The following is a 19,466-nucleotide window of genomic DNA, read 5'->3' on the forward strand; positions in this document are numbered from 1 at the left end:
TACGCATCCCACATTATTTTGGAGCCCTTGTCTTGACTTGCTCCTAGAGGACATAGGGAAGCTGAGTTGGGTGAAGAAGTTAGTTGAAGATGGACAAAATATCACAAAGTAGATCTAGAACCACACATTGGTCTTAGTCTTATGAAAGAGCACATTTATGGTAAGAATCTCATGGAATCGGGGGTCACACACTTTGCTACTAATTTTCTCACGTTGTTGAGCATATTAGACACATTGCCCAACTTGAAGATGAAGCAGAGAAGGTTGTAAAGGTTGTGTTTGATGTTAGATTTGGAAAGCTAATGGAGGAGATCATCAATGTAAGTTTTCAAGTCTTGATTGATGATTTATTATCAAGGTTGGATGGGTACTCCTACCCACACCCCTGGTACTCATAACCACATACCCAAGTACCTAGTACTCGGTGGAGAGCATCATAGCTTAGGACCTTGATTAAGATTTCTGATTTTTTTTTTCGGTTTTGTGTTTGCGTATCAGCTTGTTATCTATCAAGCTTAATTCAGTACCTAATCAGTTTGATACTTTGATACAGTATTGATTAACAATAAACTTTATCACTATTCAAGTCAGAAGTTTATCATTTGCAATATGCCATTGTCATATGATTTATGATCTTCTTGTTCATGTTTAAGGTCTGCCTTCTCTGTTATACATCTAAATGTTTATCATATATTATTATCACAAACATATAGAAAATCTGAAACTGAAAAGAATACATTACATTTGCAAATTTATCACTATTCTTGTTTTTGAAAAACCACTGTCATGACATAATTTCAGATTTTCTATAAATATAAAAGTATAATTAAAAATAAAGTTTGACATAACCAAGTGCCCCTATCACCTATTATGAAAAATAGCCGAACCCATACCTGTACCTATAGTACCCCAAGTACCCCCGTCCCCGTGCAACCTTTTTTCACATATTGATTTTTGTATGTTTTATTATGTCCAAGTGTCAAAGTTGTTGGTAAGGTTCTACAAATAGCGGATGGAGAAAAAAACCCCATCGGGTATCTATATGAGACCATGGATAGGGCCAAAGAGGCCATTCAGCACTTGTATAGGTCAAATGAGACAAAATATAGACCCATACGGAGCATAATCGATCATAAATGAAACCGAAAACTCCACCAACATATTCATGCAATTGTCTACTACTTGAACCCAAGTTCTATTTCTCTGACACTTCTAGCGAAGATGCAGAGGTTCAAGTTGGCTTGGACAGGTGTATTTGGAGACTGCTTGTTGATTTGGACCCTGAGACCTCGTACTTGATGAGTTACAAAGCTACAAGAGGGAAGAGGGGGCATTTTTTTCTTCTTCTAATTGCAAACGTACGAGATATACCTTGTAGCCAAGTAAAAAAGAACATGTGTTTAGCTTTATTATACCATGCATTTCATTCATTAAGTTTATTGGAATCTTCACCACATTATAAATAGCTTTTTTTATCCTTGCAAATCAGTGGTGCGAAGATTATGGTGCCACACCATCTAATCTTCAAAAGTTTTGACATCTGAAACTATCGCAGCCTTGTCGTGCTTCTGGTTGTGAGACAAACTAGAGTACTTTTGAGAAAATACACACAAAGAAGCATAATAGGTTGACTCAGAAGCGCTTGAATGACTTTGTTTGTGTGATATAACCTTCAATTGCACGAAAAGAAGGTGCAAGGACAAGCTTCATATCAAGCACTTGACTTGGATGAGATTGATCCATATTCAGCTGATTGGATTGCTCCTCTTGATGGTGATGAGATAGATGCACATGTGGATGATCCTTTATTGACTAATGAGCAGCTAGCTAAGATTAAGATGGAGGCAGATGACTGGAATGCAGAAGTGGCAGCACGTAAGAAAGAACAAGAGCTTGGTCATCCATCAAAGGCTTCTATTGAGTCTGAGACACCTATTCAAGAACAACCTGTTGAGGATGTTGCACCTGCAGCTCCTTCAGCACCACCCATGCAGCAGAAGTGATCTCTTTTGAGCTTTAGACATAGATGCAATTTATTTGTATTTGGCATAAGGGAGCTGCCCCTTTCAACACACAAGGAGGCTCTGATAAGGAAATTATGTGAACTCCTGAGAACCAAATTCATTGGCTTCACTTTCTATTGAAGACCACTTTTCAACCTCCAATCAATCAAAGATTGGTGTGTGGGGACCAGACTGACAATAATGAGATTATTTTTCTCCTTCAGCAAATCCACCACATTAATATAATTGTTTAAATTGTGAGAACCCACATGCCCACAAATTCAACTTCTAGCATGGCATTTCTCTAGCACACATTATTCCCAAACAATGAAAAAACAAGAACAGTAGTGCAATTGAAGAACATATAGTGACCCTAGCAACATGACCATTGCTTAATTACTTGGCAATTGTAGAAGTTGATCACTCGTGCAACTTGAAGAGATGGGTGATTACCATAAAGACACCCCAACGTCATCAGGAGATCTAAAATGGCAGAAATGTGATGCTATAAGATATAAACTGGCACCTGTGATATATTGTAAATAGGTACCTCATCAGCCTAGTTGTCTGGCCTCATACATGAAGTTTAGCCTCCTTTTTCATATTCCCTCAGAAATCTTAAAGAGGGGATGTTAGTGGTAATACAAAAATAATGTTAAAAATAACTTACATAAGCTTAATTATTTTAGATTCTGCTGAGGTAGATAACTCAACCTTGGTTTTCCAACCCCTATTTTGATTGTGAAAATGTTCGGTTGTCGGTGTGCACTTAGTGCACTTTGGTGGATGTGCATGCCACTGCACTTGAAAGCTACCATGCAATTTACACATTAAATCAGTATTCATCACCTGGAAAGTATTTCGACTGGCCTGGTTTACCTCCCTCCATAAATAGAGGTCTGCTAATTTCAAACTCCACATAGCTTTTAGTGGTAAGTTCATAATTAGCTCAATAAAATAGCTGCTTGTCATTCATAGAAAATCTTTTTGTATTAATATCAATGGTTTCAAGAAAGCTAGTTATGCACCAGGTGCTCTTCAGTGATTGGCAATTTGGGGCAATTGGTCTGCCAATTTTATAAAACAAGAGGTACAGCCTTATTTTTCTAGCGTTTTCCTACACTGAGTTTCTAGACAGAAGAAAAAAATCAGCTCCCTTTTTCATGTTCATTTGAGACATTTACATTTAATTTTCACTCTATGCAAACAATGTCATATATTTCAGCACTTAGGCATCACAATTAGCAGCATAATCCAGTATGTTAAGAATCATTTTGACAAATTATAAGCAAAAGATTCATATCTACAGGCAATCAGCATAGCAGCAGAACTGCCAAAGGTTTGTGATGGCCTTTGACTAGATCCACCAATATCAGGAAGACATACTGTTTCAGGTATCAGACATGATCTTCATAATGTCAACTAAAGATAAAGGATTAAGTTAAACAAAAAGAGCAACTTATACAAGTATCGACCAGCACAATCTTGGCCACAATCTCGGCCCAACTTGCACTCAATCATCTTAATTGATAGATTACTAAAACAATATTGAAGTGTTAACAATCGGTAAACACAAATTATTATCATTATGTAAATTCTTTTTGTCAGAAATTGCAAGTTAGGAGATTATTCTTGACAAATACGAACGATGCTAACAATCAATACATCCACTATTTTAAGGAACGAGCTAAAGATTACAAGAAAAATCAATGCTAAACAGATTACATAAGAAAGAAAGGGATGTGTTTATCATAAACCTAATTGATTGAAGATACAAGTCTTAAGTTGTCATAAAACAGTTCAATTAGGAAGAATTATAAAGACATGAGTCACGCCCTTACAACATGACTCCTCACTTCAAGCATGAGCTAACAAGATCATTTCATGTCATTCACTGGGCATCGCAGAATAAAACAGAACTTTGGAATATATCAGCGAATGAAGTGGAAGCACAGAATCGAATAAGAATTCCGTTCAAATTCAGATCATTGTAGATCAGAATATTTTATTTGAGCCAGTGTATAAAACTTGCAGACCAACATCAAGAATAGGAGTTGGAAATCAGGAGGAACAAACAGCAAGATATTGACAACCAAATGTTAATTTTGTGATTGTCATAATCAGCAATACCAAATTTACTACCTCTTCAGTGCTGCAACTTATTTATTCCACTTGGATTTGCTGAAGATCATTGACCATGAGATTTTTTCTCAGAACCAAGGAATAGGAATTAATATCAGAAATAGAGAAGAAATTGCAAAGCTGATCACAACTCAGTCCTTATTATCTAGTTGGAAATAAGCATTATCTAATAAGAATTTATATCAGAATTACCAGGTGAGCCTTTAAGATCAAGGCCATTCTCAATTGAGCTGAATGTTATAATTCCTTGCACAGAATTAAGTCAGAGATCATCCATCTGTTAAATATAAAAGACATGTACAAACGTAAATAAGGATGGATACACAAAAGTGTAGGATATCCATAAGGCCTGGGAAGAGATCCCAAGGATTATAAAGATAAGGATGGATATGACAAAGTATAGGGCATCCATAAGGCCTTAGAAAGAGATAAGGCATAATGAGATGGTGAAATAGCTTTAAGGGTCATTCTAGGATGACCATAAAGGTGACTAGAACTAGGAGGCCCTTACACAAGGAGTCAAGTAACCTGATTACAATCCCTTCCCAAGAATTAGAAGGGTAGTAAGATGGGGATAACATACTATTATATTTTCTTTTTCGGAATTTTTATATGTTTTGTACAGAATCTTCTATCTCGTGTGCATGTTCATCCATCATCCATCAAAGTTTATTGTGAAGCAAGAAAATACTTAACAAGACAGAAGAGGGTGTTAAAAAGTTTGATACTGTTCTGCGTAGGTGTGACCATCAGATAATTCTAAGAAGAATATAAGTTTAAGGGATTTATTTTGAAACATAGATATTGAACTTTATTCTAAGCTAATGGAAACTGCTTCCATGTTTATTGTCTCCTTCAAAGTAGTTTTATGATTAATTCAGAAACCAAAATGAAATTGTTAAAAAAAAAACCATGGCATCGAGCAGAATTGAAAGCTCAAGGGTGCTTTTAGCACAAAAATGCAAAGATTATCAGGAATGTAAAAACATGCAAGTAGTAACTTACATCAACCAAACATGGAGCAATGAAATTATCTACAGAGAACTACAGAAAGTAGAAAGTTCTTTTAAGCATAAAAAAGCTCACTTTCAAATTTCTAACTTGGTGAGGGCATCCAGCTGGAACAAGAACTGCTTCACCAAGGTGTTGCTCAAATGACCATGGCTCCACAGCTACATATAAAATGAGAAGTCCATTTCCAGATGTTAACCACTGGCTGAAAACAGTTATCCATTGCTGCCAACAAAGACTAACTTCCTTCAGAAAATTGAACTACTACTTACAGAATTCCTCCTTCAGCTTCTTCTTATGTTCTTCATTCAAGAATACTGTTTGATCATGAATGAGATTTATTTTCTGGCACACAAATTATTATTTCAAATAAATGGAATCATCTATTTGAAAGCTAATATCCAACTCTGAATTAAAAGCAAGAAAATGCATGATCCAATCCTTACAGAATCAATGCAGCAGGCATTATTATGACTAAACTTTTTCCAGTACTTCTGCAAATAGCATTGTAATTTTGGTACATCCTGTCTACGAAAAATGTCCCAAAGAGCTCCTCCAAATATTCTATCTATCTTTCCCTCCTTGCAGACAATCTTTTCTTCCACTCCTGGCTTCACTATACCATTTGCCTTGCAATCATAATAGTATTCATGCTTGTGTGAGTCATTTGACTTTGCTGCATTAACTTCAGTCTCTTTTCGTAAGGAGTAGTCGATGTCAGTATTGCAATCAGAACCTAAAACATCATATTCTTTTGCTTCAGAATCTTCATGTCTAGCTGACTTCCTTGAATCTTCTTGCCTGATACTACTGCCCAGTTCGTTCAAGTTTGAGTGATCCTCTTTCAAATCTAATGATTTTAAGGATTCCTTTGTTTTCTCAACCTTCGCTCCCTGCCAACCTAAGAAATTGACTTCAGCAGTGTGTGACAAAACATTTACCTGAAAGGAAAAATTCGAAGCTATAAATAATACACTTCTATTTAAAGGCAATAGCAATAACAGGAGAAAAATGAAATATTAATGCCTTATTACACAGCAGAACCAAGATAAAGTCATAGACTGTCATCATAGAAGGAAACTCGCAGACATCATTGAAATTCTTAAACACAAGCACTATTCAAGCACCCATAGCTTGAGCAGAACTAACACCATCACACTATTTTTGTACTAACAGATGCAGAGCCTGTAAATATAACAGCTACTAGACCTTGAGAAAAATTCAACAAATACTATTTTGGAAACCCCAATCCAAACCCTGACCATGTGAATGTTTTTTTTTTCGGAATCTTGCAACTGTGATCAATTAGTATGTGTGGCAAATTTTAAGCAATTAAGAACAACAAATATCAATAAACACAAACTTGAGCAATCAAACAGACATAAAATCCCTTAGGAATTTCTCAACAATCCATGTGACAGAATTTAGGCTAAACTATATACATTATATGTCTCTCATTTAGCCAGAAGTTCAAGCAATTAAATACAGAAATTTTCAATCAATATTGGCACCTACCACATCAGACATATCACAATGCAACATTGTGACTGAATCACCTCTGATAAGTTCTTCATGAGTCCCATAAGCAATATATGTTTTTGGCCCTAAGTCAGGTTTCAAGCCACCACAATGAGAAAGTGTTGATGCCAGATTGAATATACCCTCATTAGGGTGGGTATATTCTGGAAGAGGCAACATACTAATTAGTTCAACTCCATGTTGTGGTAAACATTCTTCAAAGAAATTTGGAGGAGGCCAATCCTTCAACTTCAGCATCTGAGGCCTGCCATCATCATGAGTAAGACCCTCTATATACCCTTTAAAAAACTGGTTAATGTTTATCTCAACCTGCAAAACGAAATGCCATATTAGACTTTATGAAGCGTTTTTGTGCTGGGCAAAACAATAAGTTCAGTTAAACAGAAAACATTCAAAGGTAACTAAAACTATCTTGATCAAACATTACATGAATAAATTTCAAGTTAAAACTGAGAGTTGCTCAGTTAAATAGTAATCAAAAAATATTGTCAACCATTTGCAAAATTGCACTAGTGTTCAACATATATGAAACATAGAGACAAATTAATTTTGAGTTAAAACTGACAGTTACTAAGTCAAATAATAACAAAAATATTGCCAATCATTTTCAATATTGCACAAGATATATGAAACATACTTTTACTTTGGTTAAAGTAAAATAGATTGAAAACCAAATATAATGATGTATATACAAGTTCTTATCATCTAGCAAAGCATTAAAGGATATAAAGCTGGCCACTCCAGTCTGATTAATCAACTAATAAAGTGGTCAACAGACTTTATCATCAGGTCTGTTCTGAAGGTCTATGACAAATTGTACTTTCTAAATGCACGTTTTCTACATGTGGAAAACAAAATAATGTCATCTTGATGTAAAAAATCTAATAAATTATAATACTGAGTTGTAATGCTACTAGAATACCCAAATGCTATTACCTATTTTAATTCCTCACTCATGGTAATTTTTTTAAAAATCTAAATTCATTTCACCCAACATAATGTGTCTGTGTGTGTGCGTGTGTGTGTGTGTGCGCGTGTGTATGCGCGTGTGTGTGTGCGCGTGTGTGCATGTGCGTCTGTGTGTGTGTGCGTGTGCGTGCGTGTGCGTGTGTGTGCGTGTGTGAGCGTGCGTCTGCGTGTGTGCGTGTGCATGTGCATGCGGGTGTGCGTGTGCATGCGGGTGTGCGTGTTATAAACAGAAAAACAAGCCTCTTGGCAAAACTTGGCAAATTAATATATCTCTTGAGAAATTTATAGCTGATCCACACAAAATAAGTGATCCACAAACAGTAGAACACCAGTAAAGTGGGATGCATCCATGAGGAAGTGCTAAGACTAGTCATAAAGCAACTGATAAGTCATAAAACAATTTTATTATCATTTAATTTAAGACTGAGTTCTACTCAAAGGATTAATCTACTAGTTACAACCATTTTCTTGCACATGCACAAAGTGCTTGTAAAACACAATAATAATATAGAGGTTAGTGCAGGGCAGTGAGAAACCAACAGAAAAATCACACACAAAATGAAAAAAGAGAAGGGAACATGTTTAGGTGGAAATTTGAATAGAAAACTTGCCTCAGACCAATCTAGGCAGTCAAGGGCTTTCACCTTTGTGTCATCCTTAAGCATTCCATTAGTCTCCTGAACAGCCTGCCACATCGTCATGGGATCCCAGCTCAGACCTGATGAATGTCCTAACACATTTCGAACTACCACCGGTTGACCTCTGAGCCAATGCTTCTGAAAATGCTCAAAACCTTCATCCTTAATATCATGCTCTGTTGGGCAGTACAAAACATTATCATTTCCAGACTCCCTATATGCTGCTTGACGCAAATTGCCATCAGAAATTGCATTCTTTGCATAAGAATCTGATTTGAAGCAAGAAGTGCATCGCTTAAAAGTGTTTGAAGCATCTGGAACTTTACAGCTACTTGCCATTTCTGCAGCATTTTTCTTTAGTTTGGCAATCCAATTTATTTTGAAGATGCGCTTTATAGCCAATAACTGACTGCCACAACCACCATACTCCTTTGGTGGGCAAGGAATACTACCATTATTATTCGCTTTCCAAACAGGTAGCATGTGTGAAGGCTCCGAAATATTCTTTGCACAGTGAGGCTGAAGCTCCCAGCTGGGTCTTCCATTCAGCAATTTCAAGCTTTTTTGTTTTGTTGGATGCTGATGGGAGATATTGGCTTCTTCACATCCTGGTTTGCAGCCTTCTCGAAGCTCTTGACAACATGTGACACAGAGATCATAACAACAGTTTGGGCAGCTTCTGTGATAATCGACAATTGAAGCATAACAATTATCACTGGACCAGAACAAATGCACCATTAGATAATGTGCATGACAATTAAAAAAGCTGCAAATTAAAAACTTTTGACTATTATATGCATGTGCAGAATTCAAATATTGTAATAACTCAAAAAGCTAAAGTACTACTTTCAAATACATGACTCAAAACACAAAGAGAGATTCAAATTACCAATAAAGCATTTCCTCCACACTGACGTTGGCCTTGGGCACTTCCAGCTTTGATGTTGCTCCTGCTAACCACAACATATGATTTAGAGACTTTCTAATGGTGTAAATGTACACACCTCAGGAAAATATCTAAAATTTTAATGCTTAACCACCAGACAGCTTGCAACATCCTTACCTTGGATTCTGGCCTCCACTTCCTCTTCTAAGCATTGCTCATGGTGAATCTGCTTCAGCACAGGAAGAACCAAAGAAAGCAAGTAATGTAGGTGCCGCATCTTGTCTGCACTATATTCATCATTTCTACTAATCTGTAGGCAAATAATATAAGTCAAGTTGTGAAGATGAAAAGCATTTTATTTAAAATATTGTCCAATATCCTTTTGAAAAACAACATTAATTCACATGGTTTAGCCTTTTAGGTACAAAATATACTATTCGTATTTCTCAAAAAAGAAATCAACTACATAGCAACATCTCCATGCAAAAACACTTTACTTACAAGGTGAGTTTTTGCAATGTACCCTACTGGTTGTAATATCCCCGTCATAAAATAGATTATTAATCAAATCTTTGTTAATGGGCCAATTGATGTAAAATATCTCGAACCCATTTTAGTTTTGTTTCCGTAGGTCAATGTAGCTGTTGGCTATCTTTGTACACCCTCGGAAAGTTTTCCCGACGGGTATTTAAGCACAGCTTGTAGGTAGTCTTAGGTATGCAATTTGGATTATTTTCTCTATACTGCAAATTCCTATTGGAGTTCTCTATTGTTCACCATTTCAGAAGTGAAAGACCTTCCCTATTTGGTTTGTTCAGTTTCAGTGGGATTTAACCCTCACCCTATTCCGTCGCCTGTAACACTTCGCTCGGATCTGGAAAATCGGAGCACCATCTCTTGGCAAATATTAATTAAAGGTCATTTGTGTTCTAATCTCCATTGTTGTTTGGTTCTATCTGATGAATTTGGATTCCTAAGTTTAGATTGCATTCACAGCCGATGGCTTAATCATTTTTCCGCTCCCACACCCTATTCGTACAACTCTCACACATTCCCATGTTGTTTCCTCCTTTATCGTACGGCTAGCTACCCTTCTATATGGCCAAGTTGGTAAGCAAGTTCACCGTACAGACTGTAATCTGCCTATCATACGGCCATCAGGCCCCTCCCGTATAGCCATCCAAATGCTACATTTTCTGCCATCCATAAATCCCTTTCCTATCTATCGTATGGTCCACTTACCACCACATACGGCCAGTCTGTTTATTACTTCCCCATCCTACACACCGTACGACCTCCACAACAAACCAATAAGGTACCATACAACTTATCTAGGCCTTCCTGTCGCATGTGGTAGATTGTATTTAGGAAGTCTTCAGACACACACATGCACGAACCTGTTACTAAGGGTTAGGGGGACATTGGTATATTACACTAGTTTCCCTAGGCACTTATCATTCCAATTTAAACCAAGCACGATTAGTTCCGTTAGAATGCAATCAAGTCTTTTAGGCATTTGGGGACCACCATGTTCAAAGGAATGTGCCTTAAGCTTCTTGTTGTTTCTTTAAAATGTAGTGGAGGATAAACCATCCTCCCTGTCATTTCTCCCAAAACCATCACCTATCCTACTATATGCCCTGTGATTTCATCTGGCTAACAAAGAATGTTGGAAATAGTAAAGATATGACAAGTTACTGAGAGGGGAGGGGTGAATCAGTAACTTCAAAACTTTAAAACAATTCAGCACTTTAACCATATATACTATTTCACCATTCATTCATCTAATCTACTGCATATATGAGAGATCAAACATTCATAACACATGTACACAGTGATTTGGTAACCCAGAAACCTTCCAAATAGAAAGTAAAACTGGGGTGGGGATGATACCCACAAAACTTCAATACTGCACTATAAAGTTGGCCTGTTAAGGCTTACATTGACCACTTCTGGTGATCTGCCCTGTTAGGAGCACAAATGATTGCTAGGTCCACCTTGTTAGAGGATTTACAAACATACAATGAAGTATGCACTCGGTTAAGAGATTTACAAAAGACTGTTAAGTCTACTTTGTTAAAGGATTTAGAAACTGGTTCACCTGTTAGGATGAAACAGTAGATTTGACTTACAACTTGATTGCTGATTGGATCCTTGAAGTACAGATCAACTTTTGTGATTGATGAATCTTTTACTGTTCCTTGTTGACCTTGCTGAGTATTTTGCTCTACTGCTGATTCGCATTTACACTTCTCAAAACATTACATGTCTCTCTTGATACTCTCATACATACATTGTAAATGATATAATACATTACATATATATCATTCCAATAATTATAATTGCAAGGTCAGCTAAAACACAAGTGAACAAAACATTACTGAGTCAGCCCAATAGTAAATAACTCGGGTTCACTGAACTGACTCGGTGACCTTCTGAAACTCGGCGTCCACCGCATTACTCGGCATCGTCATGCACTCGGTAGAAGTGAAGGCTCGGTCCATACTAATCACTCAACGTAGTTCTGAACTCGGTGACCACTGGTGACTTGGTAGATGTAGTGTTACTCGGTAGATACTCCATGCTAAGTTTACCTTGCTTTACTCGGTAAACATTATAACTTCCATGCTCGGTTTACACTGAATTCTCATGACACAGTCTGACTGCTCGGTAGACACTGAGATGCTCGGTGGATACTGAGATGCTCGGTGTAAACTGATGAACACTTCTAAGCTCGGTATGAACTACTTAAGTGATGAACCTACAAGATAACTGTTACCTTTCGCTCACCCGCCAAAGGTTTAAATTTTAAATGCTCGGCTCGTCCAACGGCTAGCTGCGGAAATATTATTTTTTATGCCAAGATCGGACCTTATGATGTATTTCGCAGCCCGCAGGATCTTCTCCGTCAGATTTCAGCAAGATCGACGGTCGGCGCGTTCTCGCCATCAAGAACTGCCCGAGAGTTAGCATCAGCGACATCGCGCCCAATTGACACGTGTCTGGTGGGTCCGGCGAGCGGGCTACAACGGAGGGCGGGTCGGGAAAGTTTTTCGGCGTTGTAGGCACTATGTCGCTATCACACGCCGGCCGAAAAATCTCCATGGCGACATAGCGCCCGGCGGAGATGCTCACGTCGGCGGGCGACACGTTTCCACGGACCGGAAATTTCAAAACACGGCAAGGCGCCATGGCGCCAACGGAAAACCAATGCATTTTCCGATGGCGACATAGCGCCCAATCGGAAAATCCACCGTGGCGAGGAAGGGTCAGGCAAATGGGTCCTGTCGGTACTCTGCAATGCAATTTGCCAGCCCGGCGTCAAGATGGCGAATCAGATGTAGCCACGTATTCATCAGTGGGATCAAGGCGATACAGACCCTCCGAGTTGGTGCTTTGTCAGACCAGGGAGGTGTCTCATTGGGCCAATAAAGAGCGACCAAGTCCTCCAAGTCAGAGTTCAGTCAGCGTCACCGGAACATGGAAGGGTAGGATCTCCACCGTCAGATCGATCCAGATCAGCGGATGGCGCCATCTCGCTATGGCAGAGATGCACGGGTTTTAACATGGCGACATAGCAACCATCCGCCACGTGTCGGCGGGAATCAGGTCTTACCCATCGGCGTCAGGAGAACGAATCAAATGCCGACACGCGTTCAGCAGGCCCAGCAATTTCGGGAGGAATGGCGAGTCTTCACGATCGTCGGATCCGCAGGGATCTACGGCTGGCGCTATCTCGCCATCGAGAACTGCCCGAGAGTTAACGTTGGCGACATAGCGCCCAGGCGCCACGTGTCTTGATGGAACCAAGTTTCACGTAGCTGGCGCGGTAAGGATTAAGCGATCGTCGGACCAATAGGGAAGTGCCACATGTGTCGCAAGCCCAGTGACTTACAAGGGAAGGGAGTTGCGGAACTCCATGATCGTTGGATCGAGGCCGATCGACGGTAGGCGCCATCGCGCTATGGCAGAGATGTGCGAAGGTTATGTTGGCGACATAGCGCCCGGCCGGGAAGTGTGACGGCAAGCAAGTTTACGACGGGCCAATTTTGCGGTGGGAAGAGGTCAGGCAGCCGGAAAGTTTAGAAATGCTGGTGGGGCGCCATGGCGCCATCAGAAAACTCACGAGTTTTCCGTTGGCGACATAGCGCCCAAACGGAAAACCGACCATGACGGACTCTCAGGCTTGGTGGGACCGAAGGACAGGACAGGTGGGATGAGCTATCTAACGTCGTGGCCTCGTGATTGGTCAAGGTGGTACCTCATCTACCACGGTGGCATTTCAGAATACGCCACGTTTGCATCAAAGGGTGAGATGGCAGTTGGGCGCTATCTCGCTATGGGAAGATTGCCTCGATTTTCCCATAGCGACATAGCGCCTTAGTACCATGTGCCAGGTCAATGGAGCCAAGTGTTAGGGAATTCGCCAGAATGGTGCTACGTCAGGCCAATGAAGGACTGCCACATATGCCAGATCAGAACATAGACATGAGGTGGCACTAGATCTTCAACGCAACCAGCACGTTGCAGGGGCGAGTTCTACACCGTTAGATCTGTGAAGATCAACGGCGGGCGCTATCTCGCCATGGAGAAACCGCGCAAATTTTATGATAGCGAGTTAGCGCCCATGCGCCGCGTGTCCTCGTGGGCCTGGATTTGGATGCGCAGTTAACATCACAGTTACGATTGACAGTTAAGTTGCCAAGTCAATGATACAGTCTGGTTGGGGCATCGCAGTCACAGTTTGGTACCACCACGGATAGAGATAACTGTTGGGCGCTATGTCGCTATTAGGAACTTCAAGGCATGGCGCCCATAGCGACATAGCGCCCAGTCAAACATAAAGGTGTGGTCAGCGCGTGAAGAGGACTGCCAGGGTGGCAAAGGGGAGGAAAGTGATTGCCCCACGTGGCCCAGTCAGCATGTGGACCTGGTTGACCTTTTTGACCCTGCTGTTTTGTGAACCAGAAAGGATAGAAATCATTTATTTATTTTTGCCGTGGATCTGATTTCATAATCAATTGCCACCAACTCAGAGTGAATATCAAGTGCAGAGGGACACTCCATCTATCCAGTCGATCCATCTACCATGTCAGGGAATGTTGTGGCGCCGTTTCTATCTTCTCCAGGCTCTTTCTCAGAAAGATATGAGACTTCTTGGTATGCAGGCCAGGATTCAATCAGATCTTCGATTGGATTCTCAAGATGGGAAGTTAATGCCAGTAGGTAAGAAGTGAGTGTGACACAGAAATCTTTAATTATGCCTGATCTATAAAGGCAATTTGGTGACTTGTTCTTAGGGGGACTCTTCCTGATTTTCTCTGCTACTGCTTGCAGACTTGCAGTGTAGAATCCCTGTGTCTCTGAGCTACATAGCATCCTGTGTCATTCTCTTCAGTGGTCAATGTGTATGTGCTTCATTTTGCCTCTCATTGATGCATTATTGAGATTAGTGGTCCACATACTGTATCTATCTTTGGCCTATTGGATAATATACAAGTGAAATCTTCTTTTCCTGGTGTCATTCAGTTGGTTTTCTGATCTGTATGTGATTATTGATCGATATAAGTCTGGACGTGTATGACTTTTGTATGTTACCCTAGTTCTGTAGTGCATATATGGGCAGGAATGAGTCTGAACACTCTATTTTGGTGCATCACCGCCTTAGATTAGACTAGGTAGATTTGCTTTAACGCTCTCTTTCTCCCTTTCCCTTTTGAGAATAGATAGGTGCACCCTGACAGTAAGAGGAAGCCGGCCTTCTCCGGAGACTCAACCTCATAGTTCAAGTCCCACAGCTTGGAGGTTGTTTCCATGTTTCACTAGGTTGTCCTCGCGCATAGGCCTTGGACAAGGGTGCAAACCTAAGTGACAACAATAACCACTGAATGCTCGGTATACACTGTAATCATTCAGAATCGAATAAGTGTTGTCACTAATGACAAATACAATATAATGCCAACAATCTCCCCCTTTGGCATTAGTGACAAAACACTTATAAGCCAAAACATATGTACATAACCTAACTTACTGAATTTTGGTTTTTTAGAATTGATCTTTGTAGAACTGCTGCATATACATTTCTATATATCTTCTTGATGACTTATAATGTATATACAAAGATAGTTATGTACACATGCTAAATCAATCGAGTGCTAACTCCCCCTTTCACTTATACTGATAACTCTCCTCATTTATTATACTGAATCTCTCCCCCTTTTTGACAATAATGCCAAAGGACTATATATATAGTTTATATGGTTACACCAAAGTGAGATAGAAAATCTTGATGTACCTTAGGGATGGTGGCAAAAGTACTATCCCAAGTCTGCTACAAAATTTGACAGTTGGAAAGAGCAATTTGAACTTCTGTTGATAAATGAATCATGTGATCAGCCACTAGAAGTTTTGATCTTGGATCAATTTTTTGCAATGAGCAATATGTTTCTGCATTGTATCCATGATAGGAAGGATCATGTTCTAGATGTCTATTAGTGTAGACTAGATCCTTGCTTCCTTTCTCAATAGTTTTGCCTGCACGTCTACCAGATATCTGATTTTGGTGTAATGAGAGATTGTGGAGGAGTCCACCTTTAGCTCAGATGCACTTGATTGCATATCAATGTCAATCTTATTTAGCTTATCCTTTATTTCTTTAGTAAAACCAGAAACATCACAAAGTTTGGCAAAAAGTGATGCTGCATTATTAAAAGAACTTTCAAAATTACCCAAAAGTGTGGACAATTCAACTTGCTTGATTGCTATCTATTGAGGAATATGCTCTAGCACCTTGTCATCAAATTTCCTTTCAGCCTTTTCAATCAGTTTCTCTTGTCCGGAAGGATCTTCATTAAATTTCTATACTGCCTCTTCTAACTGAATCAAAATGTGTTGAGTGGAATCTACTTCAACACCTATAGCTTCTGTATTATATCCTTGGCATTCTCAATTATTATGTACTCCTTATCCCTTTCAGACCTTAACTGCTTCTACGTAGTTTTTATCTCTATGAGTTGACTGGCTAACCTCATCTCTTCAATGGTAGCAGTGTCAACGTCAATCTTTGGTATCACTATTTCTATGTCTAAGTCAATGTCTTCTTCAATTTCCTTTCCAATGATCAGAAGTTTTAATGGATGCTTTTGTTTGACTTCTGTGATTACTGGTTTGACCTTTGGAATAGACACAATAGTGGAGATAGAAGGGCTAGCAGTGAAAAATGGGATAGGAATCGAAGATTGAATGCCAATAGAAGTGCTAACCGGATCAAAAACTGAAACACTTCCCAAAAATGGTGTCACACTCGATAGAGTACCCATAGTAGTATCTGAACTGATTGGAGTTGAAGTGGATACAAATAATGCTAATGAAAAAAAAACTGTTAGAACTTACTGGAATAGATGGAGACATAATTGTAGAACTTACTATTACACTAACTGATGGTGAAGGAGCTAAGGAAGCTAACTCGGTAGCTGAAGAAGTGACAGGCAGCTCGGTGGATAAAGTGCTTGGCAGTTCTATTTCAGATACCTGGAGCTGGGAGGTGGCTGGTGAAGATTGAGCAATTGATGTGGCAATTGTGCTCACAGTCTCACTTGCAGAAGCTATCTCCATAGTAGATGTAACAGTTTTTGGTGGAGAGTGAGGAAGGGATGCAATAACTTCTGCTGCAATTTTTACTGGATCTTCTTCATCTTTTTCTTCCTCAAGTGCTTCTTTCTCCTTGTCTTCTTCCTCTTTTTCTTCCATTAGTGCATGCAGCTCTCCTGGTGTAACCATGACAGATGGAGTGTTATCAAAATCATCATTGTCACTGCTATCGTCATCCTTAATTTCAACAAGATCATTTGATGGCTTCCTGAGATGATATGCATCACTCCAAACATCTGTAGCATTTTTGACAACTGATTCTATATCTTTTAATAATATGAGGAAGTATTGAATCTCTTATTCATTCTTCCTTCATGATCTTTCAATGCCTTTTTGACTTCTGCATCTGTCAGACTGGGTACTAATTCCTTCAGTTTTTGCTCAAATATATCTGACAGTTTGTACCATGTTCTCCCATCTGACTTTTATTTTGTCAAGAAGTACTGCTGGAATTTGAGATGCAAATTGATCAGGAGAGAATTTCCAAGTTCCTAACTTTTCCATTACCAAGTCTTCAATCTCCTTTTGTTCCGAGTTTCATACTTGAGAGCTTTAAAATTGCTGATACCTGCTCCAATCCTTAACTATTTTAGCCTTTCCTCAAATGTGAGTGAAGGCTTGACAAGTAAAGTTTCCTTCTTGCCTTTCCTGGTTCTCCTTGAGAATACTGCAATTGGCTTCTTCTGAGGTTTGGTGATAAACACCTTTCCTTTCTTCTTTGGCGGTTCCTCTTCTTTTCCAGATTCGTGTTCTTCTCTTTCTTCGCCTTCTTCTTCTTCTTCTTCTTCTTCTTCTTCTTCATCCTCTCCTTTACCTTCAGTGAGCATTAGAGGGCCAGTTGCAGTTTTCAATTTTGCTATCTTCCTCTTGCCTTTGCTTATACCCTGGGGTAGCTTGATTTCAAACTCAATTCTAGCCTTTGCTTCATCATAAGTGCCAAAGGCAGGAAGCTTAGGATCTATAGGCTCATTCACCAGTGCTTCAATAATGTCCCTGGTTTCATCAATATGGACCTCATAAGGAAGAGATTTTACCCATGCAACTCAGGGTCTGACTACCTAAATGTATACTCCATCACAATCAACCATGAAGCATACATCATCTTTGTAGTTTTCAACCAATTTTGGTGGAATTCGGCACCTGTTATTCATTCTTTCCTTGAAGTCTTCAAAATAATTATCAATAACCTTCTCAAAGTTCTCACCCATGTCAGCAATAAACTCATTAATCTGATATAGAATTGGAATATCTTTTCTCCACACAACAATTCCTTTGGATGGAAAGAATTTTTGAACATAGAAAAATAAACAAGTTAACAAGGAGCCAAATTCACAGGGATTATTCTTTGACGATCTGATATTGTCCATGTTTTTGTTTAGCTGCTTTAGCAATAGCTCAGACAAGTCATACTCCAAATTCCTTTTAACTATCTTATATGCTAAGTCCACAGCCTCACACGGCACACTATTTAGTCTGTTGGAGCTGTATATCTTATGTGCAATGATATGAATACAAAACCTAAGTTCTGTGTCAGATACATTGCTAATCTTCAGTCCTCTATCGTCCCACTTGGCTAGGGTTTTCTTCTGTAACTCATCCCTACCTAGGGTTTTGGTAACCTTAACTTTGTTGAGCATAGGGAGACCCGTGATTTTGTGAATCATCTTCTTTGTTATCACAACAGGCTGCTCTAACCATAACTGACCATTGTGCACACGGCTCAAAATATACCTAATCCACTTAATCTGGAAGTTTCTTGGCAGATGCGGGATATGGGTCAAGCCTTTTTCTTCTAAGTGCTTATGCTCAGGTTTTAGGGTTCCATCAGCACACAGTTCTCCCAGGGCATTCTCCATTTCTAGTGTACCTATTTCTTTAATAGTGCATTTGAAACGAGTACGAATGTCATTTATGAGGAGTACCTTTGGTGGAATTTGAGATTGAGCTCCATTAGGGTCAAGTGACTCTGCAATGGCCGGAACAATTTTGAAGTTAGGTGCTTTCCATTCTACACCCTTTACCAGCATCTCAGAACCCTTCTTTGCCTTGCTGTTGCTGCTACTCCCGGATGCCATCGCTGCTCGGTGGGTGTAAGAAAAATTTGAACAAATTCTTCGCTAGAAAATCACTTGGAATTGCTTGGAATTTTCTTGAGTGCACCTGGAAACCTTTTAGCTCTGAAATCGTGATGAAGAATGAAATCAAATTCTGCCCTTTTGATGAAAATTTGCCATAAATGCTCGATACGAAGGTAGCTAAGATGACATAGTGCTTGACAGGCTGTCATTCATTCACTTGCTCGGTAGAAGCTTGCAACTCGGTAATTGAACAAAACTTTAGTAACTCTCGACCTAGCTCGGTTGAGTCTGAGACTGACTTTGCTCGGTATGACCCGATTCCTTGTGACCCTTTGTATCTAAAATACTGATTGGATCTTTTGCTTTCTTTCATTTGGAACTGCACTAGATATCACTTGAAGATGCAGTTTCATATCCTTGTTTATGGATCTAATTGGAAATGGTGGATTCACCCACTTCTTGAGTGACATGGCCATCATTTGAACTGTTATGCTCGATAGATTTAGGAATCCACTGTTGCCTCATCTGCTTCCGAATGTTATCAGCTTTA

At 39.4% G+C, this 19,466-nt stretch overlaps 1 protein-coding gene across 8 annotated transcripts in view; it reads right to left on the bottom strand.

Moving 5' to 3' along the window:
- The window catches only part of LOC149553113 (lysine-specific demethylase JMJ27-like), a 137,819-nt gene that overhangs the window by 28,400 nt on the left and 89,953 nt on the right, over window positions 1–19,466 (bottom strand). For 3 of the 8 annotated variants that reach the window (XM_089788623.1, XM_089788628.1, XM_089788626.1), the window contains 7 exons: window positions 9,366–9,498; window positions 9,192–9,252; window positions 8,276–9,017; window positions 6,672–7,004; window positions 5,603–6,097; window positions 5,429–5,501; window positions 5,232–5,317 (listed from right to left, as the gene is read on the bottom strand). In XM_089788623.1, the coding sequence (XP_089644749.1) occupies window positions 5,232–5,317; window positions 5,429–5,501; window positions 5,603–6,097; window positions 6,672–7,004; window positions 8,276–9,017; window positions 9,192–9,252; window positions 9,366–9,498 (1,923 nt within the window). Of the gene's footprint in view, window positions 1–5,231; window positions 5,382–5,428; window positions 5,502–5,602; window positions 6,098–6,671; window positions 7,005–8,275; window positions 9,018–9,191; window positions 9,253–9,365; window positions 9,499–19,466 lie in introns of those variants that run through there. The other 5 variants (XR_016353033.1, XR_016353034.1, XM_089788625.1 and 2 more) reach the window with 5 other exon arrangements.

This window comes from Cupressus sempervirens, chromosome 6 (genome assembly GCF_028749045.1).
Source record: "Cupressus sempervirens isolate cs-2001-9-10 chromosome 6, ASM2874904v1, whole genome shotgun sequence".
NCBI classification, from domain to species: domain Eukaryota; kingdom Viridiplantae; phylum Streptophyta; class Pinopsida; order Cupressales; family Cupressaceae; genus Cupressus; species Cupressus sempervirens.